We start from the raw sequence: 19,276 nt of genomic DNA, 5'->3' as shown, positions 1-19,276 counted from the left end.
CGGAGTCTGCAGAGGTCAGGATGGCTGCATCTGCTACAGGAATGAACCAATGCACTTTTTAACAGAGTTTTTGCTGCCAGCGTTTTCAGAGACCTGGACACAGGAGTAACAATGATCCCGGTTTATTCTTTTAGGGAGAAGTCATAAAGTGGTATGTGTTTTTAATATCCTTTTGGGGAGAGCAGATTGGCCACAAGGTTAAGAAGATATGTGATTGGTAAGAACACGAAACATTTCATTTGATGTGTTTCTTTGTATTCGGTAGTCTCTAGTTTGCCTTAAAAACCCCTCCGTGTTTGAAGGGAGCCACGGTGAGTGCAAAGCCTGTTGCGTTCTGTTACGTGTCTTTGCTGTAATACCACGTTGGTCTTTTTGTAAGTTTATTTATTTATTTTGAGAGAGAGAGCACGTGCTCGTGAGCAGGAGGAGGGGTGGAGAGAGAAGAGAGAATCCCAAGCAGCCTCCGTGCTGTCCACACAGAGCCCGACGTGGGGCTTGATCTCACAAACCGTGAGATCCATGACCTGAGCCGAAGGCAGGAGTCAAGACGCTCAACCGACTGAGCCGCCCAAGTGCCCCTGTGATACCATGTTGTTAAACATTCAGTTCGTCACCTCTTGTCAGTGTTACACTTAAAATAATTGAGAAGTAGAGATCATGTTTAATAACATTCTTAGATTTTATTTTCTCTTTGGGAATCAGGGCTTAAGAATAATCCGAGAAGGAGTCACGTTTTGGTATTTTGTGCCTTCCTGTGGCTTTGAGCTCCGCAGAGGCCCGTGTGTCATCACTGAGCGTACGGTTCCTCTTTTGCTCGGTGTTTGACAGGTTTCTCTGCACGGTGGGGGGAGGAGGCCTGGTGAGTGGTGAGGACTGAGTGGCTTCACCGCCCACGCCCAGGGCGGGCTGGGTAAGTCACCACGTCCAGGCTCGCTCCCTCCCTGTAAGAGGGAGCGGCACTCTCCTCCCTCCCTGGGCTTCGGGACTGAGGCCACACAGGCAAGACACTCCCGTGCAGCGTCAGCCACCGCCATGCTCGAAGGAGTGTCACAACGGAAATCTCTCTGTGACTTGTTCTCCTCAACAGTGGAAAAATAGGAAAAGCCAAACAAAAAAGTCAAAAGAATGCCCTTTGTTTTTAGATGGCTTATTTCCCGTGGGGGTGAGGCTGGGGCTTGGTATTTCCTTTATAAAGTGTTTCCCAGAGTCGAATGCTCTGTCACCGGTGATACGGAAAGTAATTTTAAGTGTTACATGGACGAACCTGTTGTTAATTTCATAGATGTTTATTCAGTGTACATTAGAAAAACCGTCACCAGCACACAAGCCCATGATTTCACACACAGTGTTGCTTAGGACAAGGCTAGAGTGAGTATTTAATTTTAATAGTCAGAACTTACAATGTTAAGTGTGGCAGGAAGGTGTCAAGGCAGAAGGCAGAGTGCAGTAGGGAGGCACACCTCGTGTGTTTCGGGTGCCACGCAGCCCCCCAAGAAGGCGGGCCCTGGGAGGCGAGGGAGGGGCTCCCTGCACCCACCACGTGTCCAAAGCAGTTGCTAGGACACCGGAGCTTTTTTTTTTTTTTTTTTTTTTTTTTCCTCCCCCTCCCTTTATTTTCTCTTTCTTTTAAAAGTAATGACCGTTGTGTGTTCAAACCTGTTTAGTGAATTCCCAGCCCAAGGACCGGGGTGGATTTCAGAAAGTTGGAATGGGGAGCAAGCTCTGGGAACGATCGGGGGCAGGGAGGGAACACGGAACCAAGAGAGAGTGCGCTAAATGTGTTGAAGCCCGTAGACATTTGTCGAGTGTCTCCGTGTAGAAGGCCTCGGCGCGGGCAGGTGCCTGTGTCTGACCTTTTTCTCCCAGAAGGCTGCTTCTGTTCCCTTTTGGGGGGAGATGTGTCCACGTGGTGCACTGAATTCGGTTCTAGTGTTTGCCGTCGCCTCTCCTGGTCCTGACGGGCGTGAGACTGTTGCATTCTGTCTTGTAGTTACCACTGCCACGTTTACCCCTACCCGAACACAGCTGAGGAGCGGAAGGAGATTCAGGAGGGGCTCAATACCCGGATTCAGGATCTCTACACTGTGAGTAAACTGTTGCCTCCTTACCTGAGCTGTGTAAAACATTTACAAGTCCATTTGCCTTGTTTTTCAATGTGGAAACGTTTGGTTGTGGACAAATCAAGATGTTCTTGGGAGATTGGAAAGTGACTCACCTCGCTCCTCTTGGTGGAAGTTTTATTTTAGCTGCCTGTGAGAAATCTAGGTGGTGATGGTGGGACTTTAGAGAAGATCCTCTGGTCATCGCAGGAGACGGGCCACCCGTTTAAAGTGGTGGCTGTCATTTTTTTGCCTTCACTACTTCAATGACCGTTCCTCCTTGTATCAGCGAGGGCTCCGGGCGGCAAGAAGTGGACTCCCACCCACCTAAGCAAAAGGGGGTTTCAGGCCCGAATGTGACAGGGTGGAGTTGGTGGCCCTCGGGGCTGACCGGGCACTGAGCCGAGACTGGGAATGAATGGGAAGGATGGGAGCTCCGTGGGCGCAGCCAGGCCGCCGTGCCGGCACCCAGATGGTAACACCCAGCCACCTCCTGTGCCCTGGGGGCCGTGTCCTGGAGGGGCAGCTCCCGAGAGAGCATCCGATCGGCTGGGCTGCTTTCCGCGTGCCGCCTGGCGGTCCTGGCGGCCGGGAAGACACGGAATGAGCCCAGGAGGGGCCGGTGCCGGGGACAAAAGCTGGGAAAGCCTGTGTTTGTTCCCACGCAGGTGCTCCACAAAACCGAGGATTATTTAAGGCAAGTGCTGTGTAAAGCCGCCGAATCCGTCTACAGCCACGTCATCCAGGTGAAGAAGATGAAAGCCATTTACCACATGCTGAACATGTGCAGCTTCGACGTGACCAACAAGTGCCTCATCGCCGAAGTCTGGTGTCCTGAGGCCGATCTGCACGAGCTGCGCCGGGCGCTCGAGGAGGGGTCGGTAAGGCGGCCGGGACCAGACGGAGGGACCGGGGCTGCTCTGGGGACGCCTGAGAACCCGGGAGACGCCAAGGAGCGTGGGAGTGTCTGGGAGCGGGGAGAGGGCTGTGCTGACTCCTGTCCTGGACCGATGCCCCGGAGAGCGCGTCATCCGAGGGCGTGTGCATGCACACGCGCGGCTTTCATCGGCTCTTCTGGTCGTGTGGTTAGAGAAGTAAAACATACATATAACAGAAGAGACGCAGTGAAGTGGCTTCCTCCTACCCTGTCACTTCAGAGACAAGGGCTGTTTTCTGCTGGGTCTTTGGGTTTCTTAACTGAAGGGTAAGCACGTACGAATAGATATCTTCTTGCTTTCACGGAAGGTTGCTGGTTATTCATTCTGTTCTTTTCACTTAATAGAACTTCCCTACTTTTTATACTATTTAATACTTTGCTCTATGGATGTGCCGTGGCCTGGCGACCTGGCTGCCTGCTCATTTAGGCGGTGTGGTGCCTGATGTGACCAGTACCACCGTGGCAACCGCCACTTGGCCGTGGCGGTTCACACACACAGGTCTGTCGGAGGAGAGGCCCAGATATGGAATTGCTGGGTCAGTTTTGATGGATGGTATCAGCTACTGCGTTTCTCTTACTTTGAATGAGGTTAAAAGTTTTTTATCAGGGGCTCCTGGGTGGCTCGGTCGGTTAAGCGTCCGGCTTCGGCTCAGGTCAGGACCTCATAGTCTGTGAGTTCAAGCCCCGCATCGGGCTCTGTGCTGACAGCTCAGAGCCTGGAGCCTGCTTCGGATTCTGTGTCTTCCTCTCTGCCTCTCCTCTGCTTGTGCTCTGTCTCTCTCTTGAAAACAAATGAACATTAAAAAAAAATTACCACAACCCAAAACCTCTGGGACGCAGCAAAGGCGGTCATAAGAGGAAAGTATATAGCAATCCAGGCCTTCCTAAAGAAGGAAGAAAGATCTCAGATACACAACCTAACCTTACGCCTTAAGGAGCTGGAAAAAGAACAGCAAATAAAACCCCAAACCAGCAGAAGACAGGAAATAATAAAGATTAGAACAGAAATTAATGCTGTTGAAACCAAAAAAACAGTAGAACAGATCAATGAAACCAGAAGCTGGTTCTTTGAAAGAATTAACAAAATTGATAGACCACTAGCCAGTTTGATCAAAAAGAAAAAGGAAAGGACCCAAATAAATAAAATGAAGAATGAAAGAGGAGAAATCACAACCAACACAACAGAAATAAAAACAATAATAAGAGAATATTATGAGCAATTATATGCCAATAAAATGGGTAATCTGGAAGAAACGGACAAATTCCTAGAAACATATACACTACCAAAACTGAAACAGGAAGAAATAGAAAATTTGAACAGACCCATAACCAGTAAAGAAATGAAATCAGGGGCGCCTGGGTGGCGCAGTCGGTTAAGCGTCCGACTTCAGCCAGGTCACGATCTCGCGGTCCGTGAGTTCGAGCCCCGCGTCAGGCTCTGGGCTGATGGCTCGGAGCCTGGAGCCTGTTTCCGATTCTGTGTCTCCCTCTCTCTCTGCCCCTCCCCCGTTCATGCTCTGTCTCTCTCTGTCCCAAAAATAAATAAAAAACGTTGGAAAAAAAAAAAAAAAAAAAAAAAAAAAGAAATGAAATCAGTAATCAAAAATCTGCCAAAAAATGAGTCCAGGACCAGATGGCTTTCCAGGGGAATTCTACCAAACATTTAAGCAAGCGTTAACACCTATTCTCTTGAAACTGTTCCAAAAAATAGAAATGGAAGGAAAACTTCCAAACTCTTTCTATGAAGCCAGCATTACCTTGATTCCAAAGCCAGACAGAGACCCCACTGAAAAGGAGAACTATAGACCAGTTTTCCTGATGAACATGGATGCAGAAATCCTCAACAAGATAATAGCCAACCGGATCCAACAATACATTAAAAAAATTATTTGCCACGACCGAGCGGGATTTATACCTGGGATTCAGGGCTGGTTAAATTTCCTCAAAACAATTAATGTGATTCAACACATCAATAAAAGAAAGGACAAGAACCATAATGATCCTCTCAATAGATGCAGAGAAAGCATTTGACAAAATATAGCATTATTTCTTGATAAAAAGCCCTCAAGAAAGTAGGGATAGAAGGAGCATACCTCGAGATATAAAAGCCATATATGAACGACCCAATGCTAATATCCTCCTCAATGGGGAAAAACTGAGAGCTTTCCCCTAAGGTCAGGAACGAGCCAGGGATGTCCACTCTCGCCACTGTTATTCAACATAGTATTGGAAGTCTTAGCCTCTGCAATCAGACAACACAAAGAAATAAAAGGCATCCAGATTGTCCAGGAGGAGGTCAAACTTTCACTCTTTGCAGATGAACATGATACTCTATATGGAAAACCCAAAAAATTCCACAAAAAACTGCTAGAGTTGATTCATGAATTCAGCAAAGTTGCAGGATATAAAATCAACGCACACACAAAAAAAGAGGTTAGAGTGGAAGAGAGCCAAAGCATAAGAGACTCTTAAAAACAGAACAAACTGAAGGTTGATGGGGGGTGGGAGGGAGGGGGGGGTGGGTGATGGGTATTGAGGAGGGCACCTTTTGGGATGAGCACTGGGTGTTGTATGGAAACCAGTTTGACAATAAACTTCATATATTGAAAAAAAAATCAACGCACAGAAATCGGTTGCATTCCTATACACCAACAATGAAGCAACAGAAAGAGAAATCAAGGAATCGATCCCATTTACAGTTGCACAAAAAGCCATAAAATATCTAGGAATAAATCTAACCAAAGAGGTGAAAAATTTGTACACTGGAAACTATAGAAAGCTTATGAAAGAAATTGAAGAAGACACACACAAAAAAGGAAGAATATTCCATGCTCCCGGATAGGAAGAACAAATATTGTTAAAATGTTGATACTACCCAAAGCAATCTACATATTCAATGCAATCCCTATCAAAGTAACACCAGCATTCTTCACAGAGCTAGAAGAAATAATTCTAAAATTTGTATGGAACCAGAAAAGACCCCGAGTAGCCAAAACGATCTTGAAAAAGAAAACCAAAGCAGGAGGCATCACAATCCCAGACTTCAAGCTATACTACAAAGCTGTAATCATCAAGACAGCGTGGTACTGGCACAAGAACAGACACTCAGATCAATGGAACAGAATAGAGAACCCATAAATGGACCCACAACCTATGGCCAACTAATCTTTGATGAAGAGGAAAGAATATTCAGTGGAATAAAGACAGTCTCTTCAGCAAGTGGTGCTGGGAAAACTGGACAGCGACATGCAGAAGAATGAACCTGGACCACTTTCTTACACCATACACAAAAATAAACTCAAAATGGATGAAAGACCTAAATGTAAGGAAGCCATCAAAATCCTCGAGGAGAAAGCAGGCAAAAACCTCTTTGATCTTGGCCGCAGCAACTTCTTACTCAACATGTCTCCGGAGGCAAAGGAAACAAAAGTAAAAATGAACCACTGGGACCTCATCAAAATAAAAAGCTTCTGCACAGCGAAGGAAACAGTCAGCAAAACTAAAAGGCAACCGACAGAATGGGAGAAGATATTTGCAAATGACATATCAGATAAAGGGTTAGTATCCAAAATCTATAAAGAACTTCTCAAACTCTGCACCCAAAAAACAAATAATCCAGTGAAGAAATGGGCAAAAGACATGAATAGACACTTCTCCAACGAAGACATCCAGATGGCCAACTGACACATGAAAAAATGCTCAATGGCACTCATCATCTGGGAAATACAAATCAAAACCACAATGAGATACCACCTCACACCTGCCAGAATGGCTAACATTAACAACTCAGGCAACAACAGATGTTGGCGAGGATGTGGAGAAAGAGGATCTCTTTTGCATTGTTGGTGGGAACGCAAGCTGGTGCAGCCACTCTGGAAAACAGTATGGAGGTTCCTCAAAAAAATAAAAATAGAACTACCCTATGACCCAGCAATTGCACTACTAGGTATTTATCCAAGGGATACAGGTGTGCTGTTTCGAAGGGGCACACACACCCCAACGTTTATAGCAGTGCTATCGACAATAGCCAAAGTATGGAAAGAGCCCCAATGTCCATCGATGGATGGATGGATAAAGAAGATGTGATACACACACACACACACACACACACACACAATGGAGTATTACTCAGCAATCAAAAAGAATGAAATCTTGCCATTTGCAACTACGTGGATGGAACTGGAGGGTATTATGCTAAGTGAAATCAGTCAGAGAAAGACAAAAATCATATGACTTCATTCATATGAGGACTTTTAAGAGACAAAACAGATGAACATAAGGGAAGAGAAACGAAAATAATATAAAAACAGGGAGGGGGACAAAACAGAAGAGACTCATAAATATGGAGAACAAACTGAGGGTTACTGGAGGGGTTGTGGGAGGGGGGATGGGCTAAATGGGTAAGGGGCACTAAGGAATCTACTCCTGAAATCATTGCACTATATGCTAACTAATTTGGATGTAAATTTTTTAAAAAAAATTAAAAGAAAATCTTTTTTTTAAGAGCCACTTGGATTTTCCTTTTTTAATGAGCTCTGTGTTTTTCTGCTTTGCCCATTTTCTTTTTATTTTTTTTACTATTTTTTTTGAAACGTTTATTTATTTTTGAGACAGAGACAGAGCATAAACGGGGGAGGGTCAGAGAGAGAGGGAGACACAGAATCCGAAGCAGGCTCCAGGCTCTGAGCTGTCAGCACAGAGCCTGACGTGGGGCTCGAACTCAAAGACCGCGAGATCATGACCTCAGCCAAAGTCAGACGCCCAACGGACTAAGCCACCCAAGCGCCACCCCCCCATTTTTAATTATTATTATTTTTTGCTTTGCCCATTTTCTACTGGTTTGTTGGTTTTTTTCTTACTAATTTCTGTTGGCTCTTTGTGACATGAGAAAAAATATTGTCCTCAATTTGCCACTCGTCTTTTGATGTTTCTGTTTGTTGGCTTGCTTTGGTCATGCAGTAGTTTTTTGTTAAATATAGTTGAACTTATCAATTCGCTTGTGTGGCTTCTGAACTTTGAAGAGTAGGCTCCAGCGCCTGACTCCCGGGCCATGGTGTCAGTCTGCCATGTTCCTGTGAGGTTTTTTTTTTTTCCTGCATCAAAACCCAGTTCTTCATTAGAAATAGTAGGTTTACATGTTTCAAGTGACAGCTAAGGAAGCAAGTTTTCATACGAGGTTTTTTTTTTTGTTTTTTTGTTTTGTCACATAATTCTTTGATGGCACAAATGGACTTTTACTTTTTTTTGGAAGAGGGCTGGCTTGCGTCGACACGACCAGCCAATTACCACATTTCCTCGTTGCTGAAAACCAGCCAGTCACCCTGCATCACATGTACCTGTGGGTTGGCTGATGTCTAGACCATGCCTTTTGCTGCCAGTGGGAGGGAGTTTGATGGGGACATCAGCAGTTCTGGTGCTTCCATTGTCTCTGGGTGCTGTAGCCGCTCTGGCTGTCTGAAGTGTGTTCTCCGAGTCCTGAGCAGGGGCTCGTGGGAACAGTGCTCCCTGAGTTCTCCCGTGTTCGTAGTAGTGTATGCCTCCTGCCTTTATAATCGGAAGTTTGTTGTTTGGAAATAAAATCCTGGGCTCGTGTTTCAAAATTTTTGTTGTTGTTTTCCATGGGTGTCTTAAACATGTGATTCCATTTTGTTCTGGCATGGCGTTGCTAACAAAAAAGCCTGATATTGATAGAATTTTCCTTATAAGTCTTGGTACTTTCTTTTTTTTGCCCACACGCTTAAGGATTTTTTTCAATGATTTTACTAGACTGTGTGTTGATTCTGTTATTCCGGGTTGGTATTTTCAGATATACAGTGTGTCCTCTTAATATGTAGTTTTAAAAAAAGTTTCAGAAAAATTCTCAACTATAGTTTTTAGTATTTGCTCCGTTCTCTTGCTCTGGTTTTCTCCTTCGGGACCTGCTGTTATGTTTAAGTTAAACCTTATCTTCAGTGTTTGTCACTTTTCCTTGAATCCTTTTTGTCTTTCTTTACTTTTTGATTTTTAAAAATTTCCATTCTTTTGTCTATTTCTCTTGCAGCGTTATTACTAGGAAGGTGTCTTCACCTTGGAGTTTTTTCTAGTTTTGTCTCGTTTCTGCATATTTTTTCTTTTTCTTCTAATACTTTTCTGAGTTCTGTCACCTCATTTCAGACTCTTATTCTGCTTTGTGGGGTTTTTTTTTCATGTCGGGTATTATTTTTGTAATGTTTTTGCTCACTTTGATATAGTAAGTTAAATTGTCATCTCTTCTGTGAGTATGTCTTTCTGGCATGCTTTCATTGTTCAGAGGGATGTTGTTCTGCTCAGTTTGTTGTTTTTTTTTTTTAACTACAACTTTATGTAAAAGTCTGACCTGCATTCTTCTTTTGATCACTTTTAAATGAAATTAGTTTTCTGAAACGTGTTTAAATATTCAAGGAAATTCTGTATTAGACATAACGGATGTTCATACATAAGAATATACGTTTGAGATACTAAGGGGAACTCTATGTTACATATAATGTAAGTACATCGTCTATTTGTGTATTAGTTCTGCAGAACCTGTTTAAGATACTCAAGGGGGGCGCCTGGGCGGCTCAGTCGGTTAAGCGTCCGAATCTTCATCTCAGCTCAGGTCATGATCTCCCGGTTCCTGGGATCCAGCCCTCATTGAGATTGACGATTATTCTCGTCTATTTTTCGGTTTATTAGATACTGTAGTTGTCTCCAGATTCCTCTTGAATGTTTTTATGAGGCATAATATTAAATTTCAGTTTTATGTTCGTGATTCTGAGACCACGTCATCACCTGTCCCTGTCATCCCTAGCCCCTCCGTCCGCTTTCCCGTCCTTGCAGCCTGGCCACCATACTCTTCTGCAGGACTGCAGCCCCCCGGCGCCACCCCCCCGACTCGTGCTGTCACCCCCTCTGCCCGTGAGCCTCCGAGGGTGGTCGGCACTTGTCCGCGTGGCCACGCAGAGCCTCGCCGTAGCAGGGAGCCCGTGGTCGTGGAACGGGATTTTGGGTACTAATTTTTCCTTTCTTTCTTTTTATGTGAAAGAGAGAGAGCGGTGCTACAATCCCCTCATTTATGAACACAATCCCAACAAAAGAAACCCCCCCGACTCTAATCCGCACCAACAAATTCACCGAGGGCTTTCAGAACATTGTGGACGCCTATGGAGTCGGGAGCTACCGAGAAGTGAACCCAGGTGGGCAGTGTGACCTCGTACATCCTCCTGCCTCGTGTGCCACTGCCGCTGCCTCTCCCCACGACGCTGTGACAGGCATTGGGGAAACAGGCTCGCTGCTGCTGTTGTGTCGTTGTCCTGAGTGTAAACTGCTCCCTTGAACCTGTCCGTTCTCTTTTGAGAATTCTGGAGAAGGTCGGGTGTTGGAATTAACTAGAATTTTCTGCCTCCGGTGAGTCAAGCGTCTTGCTCTCCCCGCAGCCCTCTTCACCATCATCACTTTCCCCTTTCTGTTCGCCGTGATGTTCGGAGACTTCGGACATGGCTTCGTGATGTTCCTGTTTGCCCTCTTGCTGGTGTTAAATGAAAACCACCCCAGACTAAATCAGTCACAAGAGGTGAGACTACAAACACCGCAGCTCCTTACGTCTGGTTGGGTGGTTAGCAGGGATGATCTTAAATGTCAGTTTTTGGCAGTAAGCGTCACTGTAGGACAGAGCCGTAAGGGGTGCGGGCCTGTGGTCTCTGTGTGACGGCGACGCCCCCCACGCCAGCGCTCTGAGAAGTCCCAGGCCCACGTGGGTCCCGCTCCTGCGATTTCGCGCGGTCCGCCTCTGCTCACCTGCCCTGCTTTTCACAGATCATGCGCATGTTTTTCAATGGCCGATACATCCTCCTGCTGATGGGGCTGTTCTCCGTGTACACGGGCCTCATCTACAACGACTGCTTTTCAAAGTCGGTCAACCTGTTTGGCTCTGGGTGGAGCGTGTCAGCCATGTACAGCTCCAGCCACACCCCGGCGGAGCAGAAGAAGATGGGGCTCTGGAAGTAAGTGTGTGTTACCCAGCGGTGTTTTAGGTCGGAAAGCACTTCTCGGAGGTTCCTCCGGCCTCCGCTAGGTCAGCCTGCTCACTCTGCTTTCTGTTACAGTGACAGCATCGTCAGGCACAACAGGGTTTTGCAGCTGGACCCGAGCGTTCCTGGAGTGTTCCAAGGCCCTTACCCTCTTGGTATCGATCCCGTGAGTGCACCTGTTCCTCGCCATTATCTCCGCTCCCTCTGTGGTGCACCTGGTTTTAATTGTCCGAGTGCTTCCTCAGAAGGTTCCCCGGGTTGCAGGCGGTGGGGAAGGTACCCTGGGGGGTTTCTGCCTGGGTGGCCGTGGCCCATGTGCATCCCCAGTCAAGCTGGTTTAGAGATGAAGCTGAGCTGTCCGTGTGGGAGCCCGGGTCAGTGCCCAGTGGGAGGAGTCCGTCCAGAGAGGTGGGGCCGCACGCCGCCGGGGTTCCTGACCTCGAGGGAGAAATGGCATTTCAGGAGCCTTTAAGTGGAGGCAGCTTCCTAAATCTCTTTTTTCTTTGTGGAAATTTTTGTTTTTTTACCCTGTGATCTAGAAAGAAATAATAGGAATTTTAGAGCTGAAAGGGAGCTTAAGGTTCTCAGGGTGCTTATTGAGGTAGTTGTTTGAAATGGGAAGTGTTTGGAGAAGGAAAAAAAAGACGCAGCTGCAGGGGACCGGGACTGCCGCCCCCACCCCATGCCCCACAGGGCTCAGCAGGCAGGCCTCACCGGGCTCCCGCCAGGCTCCCTCCAGGGCCCCCCACCCCCCAGGCCCATGCCAGGCCCCCACCAGGCTCCTCCCAGGCTCCCACCTGGTGCCCAGGCCCCCAGCAGGCTACCTCCAGGCTGAAGGACCATTTTTCTGGACTGTTGGCCGTCTTCTGGGAGAATCTCACCCTAGAAAGGGGAGCTTAGAAACCAACTCAAAATCGGTCTGGGGGCGTGAGCTATAATCATGTGCAGAAATGAAAAAACTGAAGAGAAAGGTCCGGCACCTTCATCGGAGCTTTCCAAGCCAGTGCCCTCCTAACCGGTCTGTTCATTCTCGCCTCTAAATGTAATTTGTGTAATTTAGCCTTGTTGCCTTGCATCTTCATATAACTGGAAACTTGAAAAAACTTTCATAACAATTTCTTTAAGGTACAGCATTTTGGAGCCAGATTCCTAATAATGTGTGGCCTTGCTTTAAGGAGAGAAACATTTCTGAATATAGGCTCCAAGGAAGAAAGTTTAGGAGGGCGTTTTGTGGGGGGAGGAAGAGACTAGGGCACGGTACTGCCTCGTTTCGCTTTGATTTAATTTTAAAAATCGGCACCACGCTCATCTGGTTAAAAAATAGATCCATGTGCGTAGGCAAGGTCCAGCTCTTGCGAAGGTCTCCTCTGTCCAGTCCTTATTTCCTCAGTTTCCCCTGACCCGGGAACAGCTGGAGGTAGTTTTAGCGTCTCCTGCCAAGTTTCTTTATGAACTTTTAAATCTATCTTCTTATTCTCCCCTGTTTTTGCCTAAAAGATTGTTCTGTACCCAGTTGCTTTAGGCTTAGTGATGAAAGATAGACTTATATGTCGCTGGCGAGATGTCGCGTTGTTGCCGACTTTCCTCCTCTCCCGCCCCTGCTTCCCCCGAGGAGGGCGCCGTCAGTGGGCTTTTTCCCGTGGGTCCAGGCAGTCAAGCTGAAGTCAGCCTAAATACCTCTTTCTAGAACCTTCTTCTCACTTAAAAAGAACTAACAGGCCCTGTTTCCCTTTTCCTAATCCCCCGAGTGAGGGACTGTAGGAATTAATTTTTCAGAGAGAGAAGAGAGAAGAGAGGTAATCAGCGGCGGGGGCCTGGAGGGGCTGGTCAGGGAGCCCCGGGGGGTTGAGCCTGGGTGCCCTGGGTCTTATCAGCACGGTTTGGCCACTTGCTGCACTGACGCTTCCTCCCTCCCTTCCTGTTAAACTTTATTATAGAACGCACACGCACAAGGATGTATAAAACCTGTCTGTGAAGTCCTAACACACGTAGTTGTACGGCCCCCCACCCCCACCCCCCAGGGTAAGTGACCCCGGGACCTGGAATGCGCCCCTGGCCGCACCGGCCCTCCCCAGAGGGAACTGGCCGCCCCGCTGACTCCGTGTGACTCTTCCCCTGCTCTTCCTCTCGGTCTCGCCTCACAGGCCGCTTCCCTAAACACAGTGTGGTTTCGTTTGGCATCCTTTGCATTTCATATTAAAGACGGGATTGTTGGTAACAGTCTGGTCCTGGTTTCAGGAAATCAGTGGTTCTCAGATCACAGGCGTCAAGGAGGAAGTCTGAACGTTGCTTTCCTTTTAAATCTGTAGCTGCCTTCCTATGTCCGGTGTCACCTGTGTGTCCTGAAGCAGTTGAAGGAAGTTAAAGATGTCTTGTTTTGTTTTGTCTTCAGATTTGGAACTTGGCCACAAATCGCCTCACTTTCCTAAACTCTTTCAAAATGAAAATGTCTGTGATTTTAGGAATTATTCACATGACTTTTGGAGTCATTCTGGGAATATTTAACCACTTGTAAGTACAGATTTTTTTAAAGTTTTTTTAATGTTTATTTATTTTTGACAGAGAGAGAGAGGGAGAGAGAGACAGAGTATGAGTGAGGAAGGGGCAGATAGAGAGGGAGACAGAATCTGAAGCAGGCTCCAGGCTTTGAGCTGTTCGCACAGAGCCCGACGCAGTGCTCGAACCCATGAACCGCAAGACCATGATCTGAGCTGAGGTCGGATGCCCAACTGACTGAGCCACCCAGGTGCCCCCAGATTTTTTTTTTTAAAGCAGTATTTATAAGCCAAGTTTGGTATTCTTAAACTTTGCCTCTTGAGGGTGGACTGTATGGGCCTGCCCTTAAAGGCAGCCAGTGTACTGGAATGCTGTGCATTTGATTGTGTTGTGATCACACAGGGTTTTGACCGTTTCAGTGATTCATTTATTTAGCAGCTATTTATTGATTGTAGAGGATATACCAGGCGCTGTTTTAGGCTTCAGGGACTGAGTAGTGCTGGAGACAGAAGACAGGTTTTGCCCACATGGAGTTTTCCATTCAAGGGAGGGAGGCATGCGGCATGTACATTCAGATTTGTTTCCAGAAGTAATTTTTGTCATACTCTTATTTCATTATAAGTTGGAAAGCTTTTTGTTTGTTTGCTAGAGCTAGCGTGTCAAGAGGAAGACGTTGCATCTTTTTCCTCTAACTGGACCTGTTAGTGAAACACTAGCCTTTCCACTGTGCTCACATCTGTTTTCTACGTGGATGTATCTGAATCGGTAGTATGAGTTATAAGACAAAGGATGTTCTGGTGGGAGAGGCCTCGTCACAAAGAATTTAAGAGCAATTTTGTCTTCATTTTTTTTTTTTTTTAGTCTTTTTTTTTTAATGTTTACTTACTTTTGTGAGAGAGAGAGAGAGACAGAGTGTGAGCGGGGGAGGGGCAGAGAGAGAGGGAGACACAGAATCCGAAGCAGGCTCCAGGCTCCGAGCTGTCAGTACAGAGCCCGATGCGGGGCTAGAACTTGTGAATTGTGAGATTGTGACCTGAGCCGAAGTCAGACACTTAACTGACTGAGCCACCCGGGTGCCCCCTTCATTCTTTATCTCAGTCCAAACTTGCTCATGGTTTGATCGATTCCATTTTGTTTTTTTTTCTAGGCATTTCCGGAAGAAGTTCAATATTTATTTGGTTTCTGTCCCGGAACTTCTCTTTATGCTGTGCATCTTTGGATACCTTATATTTATGATCGTCTATAAGTGGCTGGTTTATTCGGCAGAAACCTCCAGAGTTGCTCCCAGCATTCTGATTGAATTTATTAACATGTTTTTATTCCCGGCTAGTGAAACGAATGGTCTTTACTCAGGGCAGGTAGGTAACGTTCTTTTCCACCCCCGTGAGCTTACAGGAAGTCCTGATGGTAGCCTTTTTGTTTTAAACAGTAGATGATTGAAGGGGCTTTCCGCAGGCCTCCCAGGAATGTAGGGGCTTTCCTGTTTCTTTGTATGTTGTCGCAAGAGCTCGTCACCCTGCTCTGAACACTGTGCTGGGGGCTCTGGGAAACACTCAGTAGCCGTCAAAACTGTGGGAAGAAAATGTATGGACTGGAGGGTTTCTGAGGACTGGCAAATCCCACCCACCCTGCCCCCTCCATTTTTCTAGTTGCTTTAAAATCAATCTCTGACTAAGCCAGGGCATCCCAGAACCGGCGTCTCGACCCCACAGCACACGGACCCTCTCGCAAACTGGCTTTTCTAGAGTGGTATGTTTGGGTAACGCCCACCACATCCACGGTGGCGGGGTGAGGGCTCGGGGGTGACCTCCCTGCTTGCAATCCTAGCTCTGTCACTTCTTTGACGGGGAACTTTGAACACATACCTTGACTCCTCTGTGCCTCAGTTTCCTCACCTGTCAAATGGGAATAAAAATAGGACCCAATTTGTAGTCCAGAGTTAATCTGATCAAATACTTAGAAGTACCTGGCACCTACCAGTGCTCAATAAACGTGAGCTTGCGTTGTGATTACGGTGAGGGTCTCTGTGCTGTGTCGAGTGCCACAGTGTCACTCCTGAAGGACGCTGCTGTGGACCTTGCGTGTCGTGTTCCCAGTGCCTGTGAGATACTGGAGAAATCTTCTCAGTCCTGTCCTCACCTGTGTTCTCCTAAGCTGTAGGTGTTTTGTTCTTGTTTTTTTAATTTTGGTGACCCTGCAAATGGAGCGTTTGGTTTTGTTTTCCGCCTTCCACGGACAGCTCGGTTCACTGTAAGCCCGATTGGAAGCTCAGCTCGTGGAACCGTGGGCTTCGCTGCGAGCCGTGCACACGTGTCCTTCTTGAACTGTTTGAGCTTCAACTCTTACTTATGGTTCTCCTGTTTGTGATCTTTCGATTAGATTTCATGGTTACTTTGTTGAACCTTTTTGTGGGATGACGTAGATTGTGGGAGAAAGGCACAACGGGAGTTTGGCGGCGCTCAGGTGCCGTGGCCGGGAAGATCACTGAAGGGCACTACCTTATTTAACGTCTCCGGTGTGCCTGAAAAGTGCTCTCCGTGATTATTCTTCTTAACTCACACTAGCCCTCGAGGTCGGTGGTGTCATCCCGGTGGCTCAGGGCAGGCCTGGTCACACAACTGCCGGCGGAGCCCAGATGTTAGCCCGGTCTGCTTGACCACACAGCTCACGACTTCGGATGGGACTCTGCCCGTGGCCGCCGCGTTTCTCCGCGTTTCGGGGCACATTCGTGTCGGTGGTGCGGTACGAGATGCTAACGCATACCTGCTGCTAGCTCGTACCACGTGGTGCACGCGGCTCTGGGAATCTGTGCGTCACATGGGGGCGGCCGTGGAGGAAGGCTAGGCGGGGGACTGTGTGATGCCCGATCGTTTGTTTTCGTTGCCGCCTCCGGGCCCTATAAAGCCACACAGACCGCAGTGGCTGTATAAGCGCGAATGTGCTTTGCTCTCGATTTCTTTTTAGGTGACGGTAAATATCTGTACTTTAAAAAACGTGTTTACTTATTAATTTTAGAGAGGGAGAGACAGAGAGAGAGCACGAACAGGGGAGGGGCAGACAGAGAGGAAGATAGAGAATCACCAACACAGAGCCTGACGCAGGGCTTGAACTCCCAAATTATGAGATCGTGACCTGAGCGGAGATTGAGAGTTAGTGGCTCAACCCAGCGGGCCACCCAGGCGCCCTTAAATATGCCGACTTTTGAAGAAAAGGCTTTTAGTTTTGTTCTGAATGCTCTTTTAGTATTTTTCTTGTGTAGAAGTGAATCCACTTACTATCATTTAGGTTCCTCAAGTAATCTTTACAATGATAATAATAAAAACAAGAATCTAAAAAAATGTCTAGCCCGTGTTTGTATTCGTCCTCTTTCAGTGTTTTTGGGAAATGACGAGTTGGGGTTTGCCTCTGGTTTAGAATGTTCTTATGCATCCCTCGCCGATCTGAACAAAGTGTTATTTTACCGCCCTGTCGGTGGTGTTACTCATGAGTTCTAGAATTCGGCTATGAGTTTGGGAAAAGACCTGCTGGCCAATACAATTCGGCTTTTGCGTTTACCTTCTGCTCCTCGTTATTGTAAATCAGGAGACATTCTCCTGGAGGTTCACTCCTAAAACGCACCAGTGACCCGGCCAGCGCGTCCTTGCATTTTAACGGGCTTCCTCCCCTTCTGCGCGACAGGAGCGCGTCCAGAGACTGCTGCTGGCCGTCACGGCGCTGTCCGTTCCCGTGCTCTTCTTGGGAAAACCCCTCTTCCTGCTGTGGCTCCACAACGGGCGCAGCTGCTTTGGCATCAGCCGGGTAAGTGTGGGTCCGGACGCGTGTTCGGAGGTGCCCGGTTGGAGGTACAGAAAGAGACGTAAAGAAAACACCTCTCAGAGGGTCTCAGGCTCTTGACGTGAAGCCGGCGCTCCCTTTATCCGGAAGCTCGGTGTCGCCCGTTCTGCAGAAACTCGCTGCGGAGCCCGTGGTGCGGGCCCGTGGGCGCGGGCCGTGCGGGGATGAACCGGGCCGGCGGGGGGTGCGAAGCAGGTCCTCCGGCACTGTTGTCATCGGCAAAGCGCTTTTTGATCCTCCTCCTTGCTTCTTGACTTTTTTCTTTAAAGTGTCGTTTAATTTAAATAACCTCCCTCAATTATAGGAAACGTGGAACGCACAGGAAAGAGCGCCCTATCCTGTCATGCGCTTATAACCAGGGTTACCATTTTGTTAAATTTCTTCCTAGACTGTTTCCCCGGGTGTCCACTTTCTCGTTTGATTTCTTTAAAAATAATTGTGATAGACTATACTGTCACCTCCGTCCACGTCCAGAACTTTCTCCTCCTCCCAAATGGAGACTCCGTCCCCATGAAACGCTGACTCCCCGTCTCTCCTCCCCCAGCCTCTCAAAACCACCATCTACTTTTGTTGTTAGGAGTTTCACTCCTCTAGGCACCTCGTATTCATGGACTCATGCAGTATTTGTCCTTTTGTGACTGGCTTATTTCACTGAGCATAATGTCCTCGACGTTCATCTGGATTGTAACAGAATCCCTTCCTTTTTAAGGCTCAGTAATACTCCGTTGCACGGATAGATCAGATTTTGCTTATCAGTTCATCCATCGACGGGTACTTGGGTTGTTTCTACCTTTCAGTTATTGTGAATAATGCCGCTTTCGGCACGGTGTATAAAAATCTTTTCGAGTCCTTTCAGATTTTTGGACATGTGCCCAGAAATGGAGTTGTTCGATCACGTTCTATGTTTGATTATTTTGAGGAACCACCGCACTGTTCTCCACAGTGGCTGCACCATTTTACATTCCTACCAACAGTACACAAAGGGTTCCAGTTCCTCTAGTCAATACTTATTATTGTCATTTTTTGGATAGTAGCCATCCTAACAGGTAGGATATGCTTGCGTTCTCATAAACAACTTTCTAATCTCGAAGAGCCGCATCATTAGGAGAAATGAAGGGGCTCTGACTTTGGATTTGTCAGGTCCTTGTGATTTTAAAGGCAATGACTCTGTATTCTTTTGGTTGTTGTTAGAGTGGTTACACACTCGTAAGGAAAGACAGCGAGGAAGAAGTTTCTCTACTGGGAAGCCAAGACATAGAAGAGGGAAATAACCAAATAGAAGATGGCTATAGAGAAATGATGTGCGAAGAGGTAATCTTCTCTGTTACTGTCCATAACATTAGACAAGAAGCCAAGCTCTCGGGGTGCCTGGCTGGGTCAGTCGGTGGAGTGTGTGACTCTTAATCTTCACGTCATGAGTTCAGGCCTCACGTTGGGCATAGAGTTTACTTAAAACACAAAAAACAAAAAAAAAAACTCAAAACCCGAAACACCTGTTACAAAAGCTTCCCCAAATACTGTTTTGATTGTTGGCCATAAGGGTTTTGGCTTACCATTCTGTTGTTTCAGTTTTACAGTGGGATTTCTACTGTTAACATTACGTGCTGTCATATTAAGTCACTTAAGGTGCCATGAGCATCGCTTTCCAGAGATTCTTGTCTCAGTCAGAACTTTGTAGTTGTAAGAGGGAGACCTGATTACATTGGCTTCACGGGGAATCTTCTGGCTCATGTCAGGACAGGAGCAGAGTTGGCCTCAGGATGATTGGTTTCTGGGCGTCCAATTCCAAGAAGTCTGGGTTGGTTTTCCTTTGCAAGTTGGCTTCATATTCTGCAGCCAGTTGGCCCCACGATTTTGGAACCTTGGCCACAGCCAGCCCTGAG

The 19,276-nt window shown here is 47.1% G+C and overlaps 1 protein-coding gene across 2 annotated transcripts in view; it reads left to right on the top strand.

Annotated features, from left to right (window-relative positions):
- The window catches only part of ATP6V0A2 (ATPase H+ transporting V0 subunit a2), a 44,572-nt gene that overhangs the window by 19,280 nt on the left and 6,016 nt on the right, over positions 1-19,276 (top strand). For both annotated transcript variants that reach the window (XM_060612083.3, XM_060612082.3), the window contains exons 7-17: positions 135-217; positions 1,991-2,084; positions 2,768-2,980; positions 10,079-10,229; positions 10,470-10,606; positions 10,849-11,036; positions 11,139-11,229; positions 13,456-13,574; positions 14,707-14,917; positions 17,238-17,357; positions 18,585-18,704. In XM_060612083.3, the coding sequence (XP_060468066.2) occupies positions 135-217; positions 1,991-2,084; positions 2,768-2,980; positions 10,079-10,229; positions 10,470-10,606; positions 10,849-11,036; positions 11,139-11,229; positions 13,456-13,574; positions 14,707-14,917; positions 17,238-17,357; positions 18,585-18,704 (1,527 nt within the window). The remainder of the gene's footprint in view (positions 1-134; positions 218-1,990; positions 2,085-2,767; positions 2,981-10,078; positions 10,230-10,469; positions 10,607-10,848; positions 11,037-11,138; positions 11,230-13,455; positions 13,575-14,706; positions 14,918-17,237; positions 17,358-18,584; positions 18,705-19,276) is intronic.

Source organism: Panthera onca, chromosome D3 (genome assembly GCF_046562875.1).
Source record: "Panthera onca isolate mPanOnc1 chromosome D3, mPanOnc1 haplotype 2, whole genome shotgun sequence".
In the NCBI taxonomy this organism is placed as follows: Eukaryota; Metazoa; Chordata; class Mammalia; order Carnivora; family Felidae; genus Panthera; species Panthera onca.
This window is presented reverse-complemented; position numbering and strand designations above follow the sequence as displayed.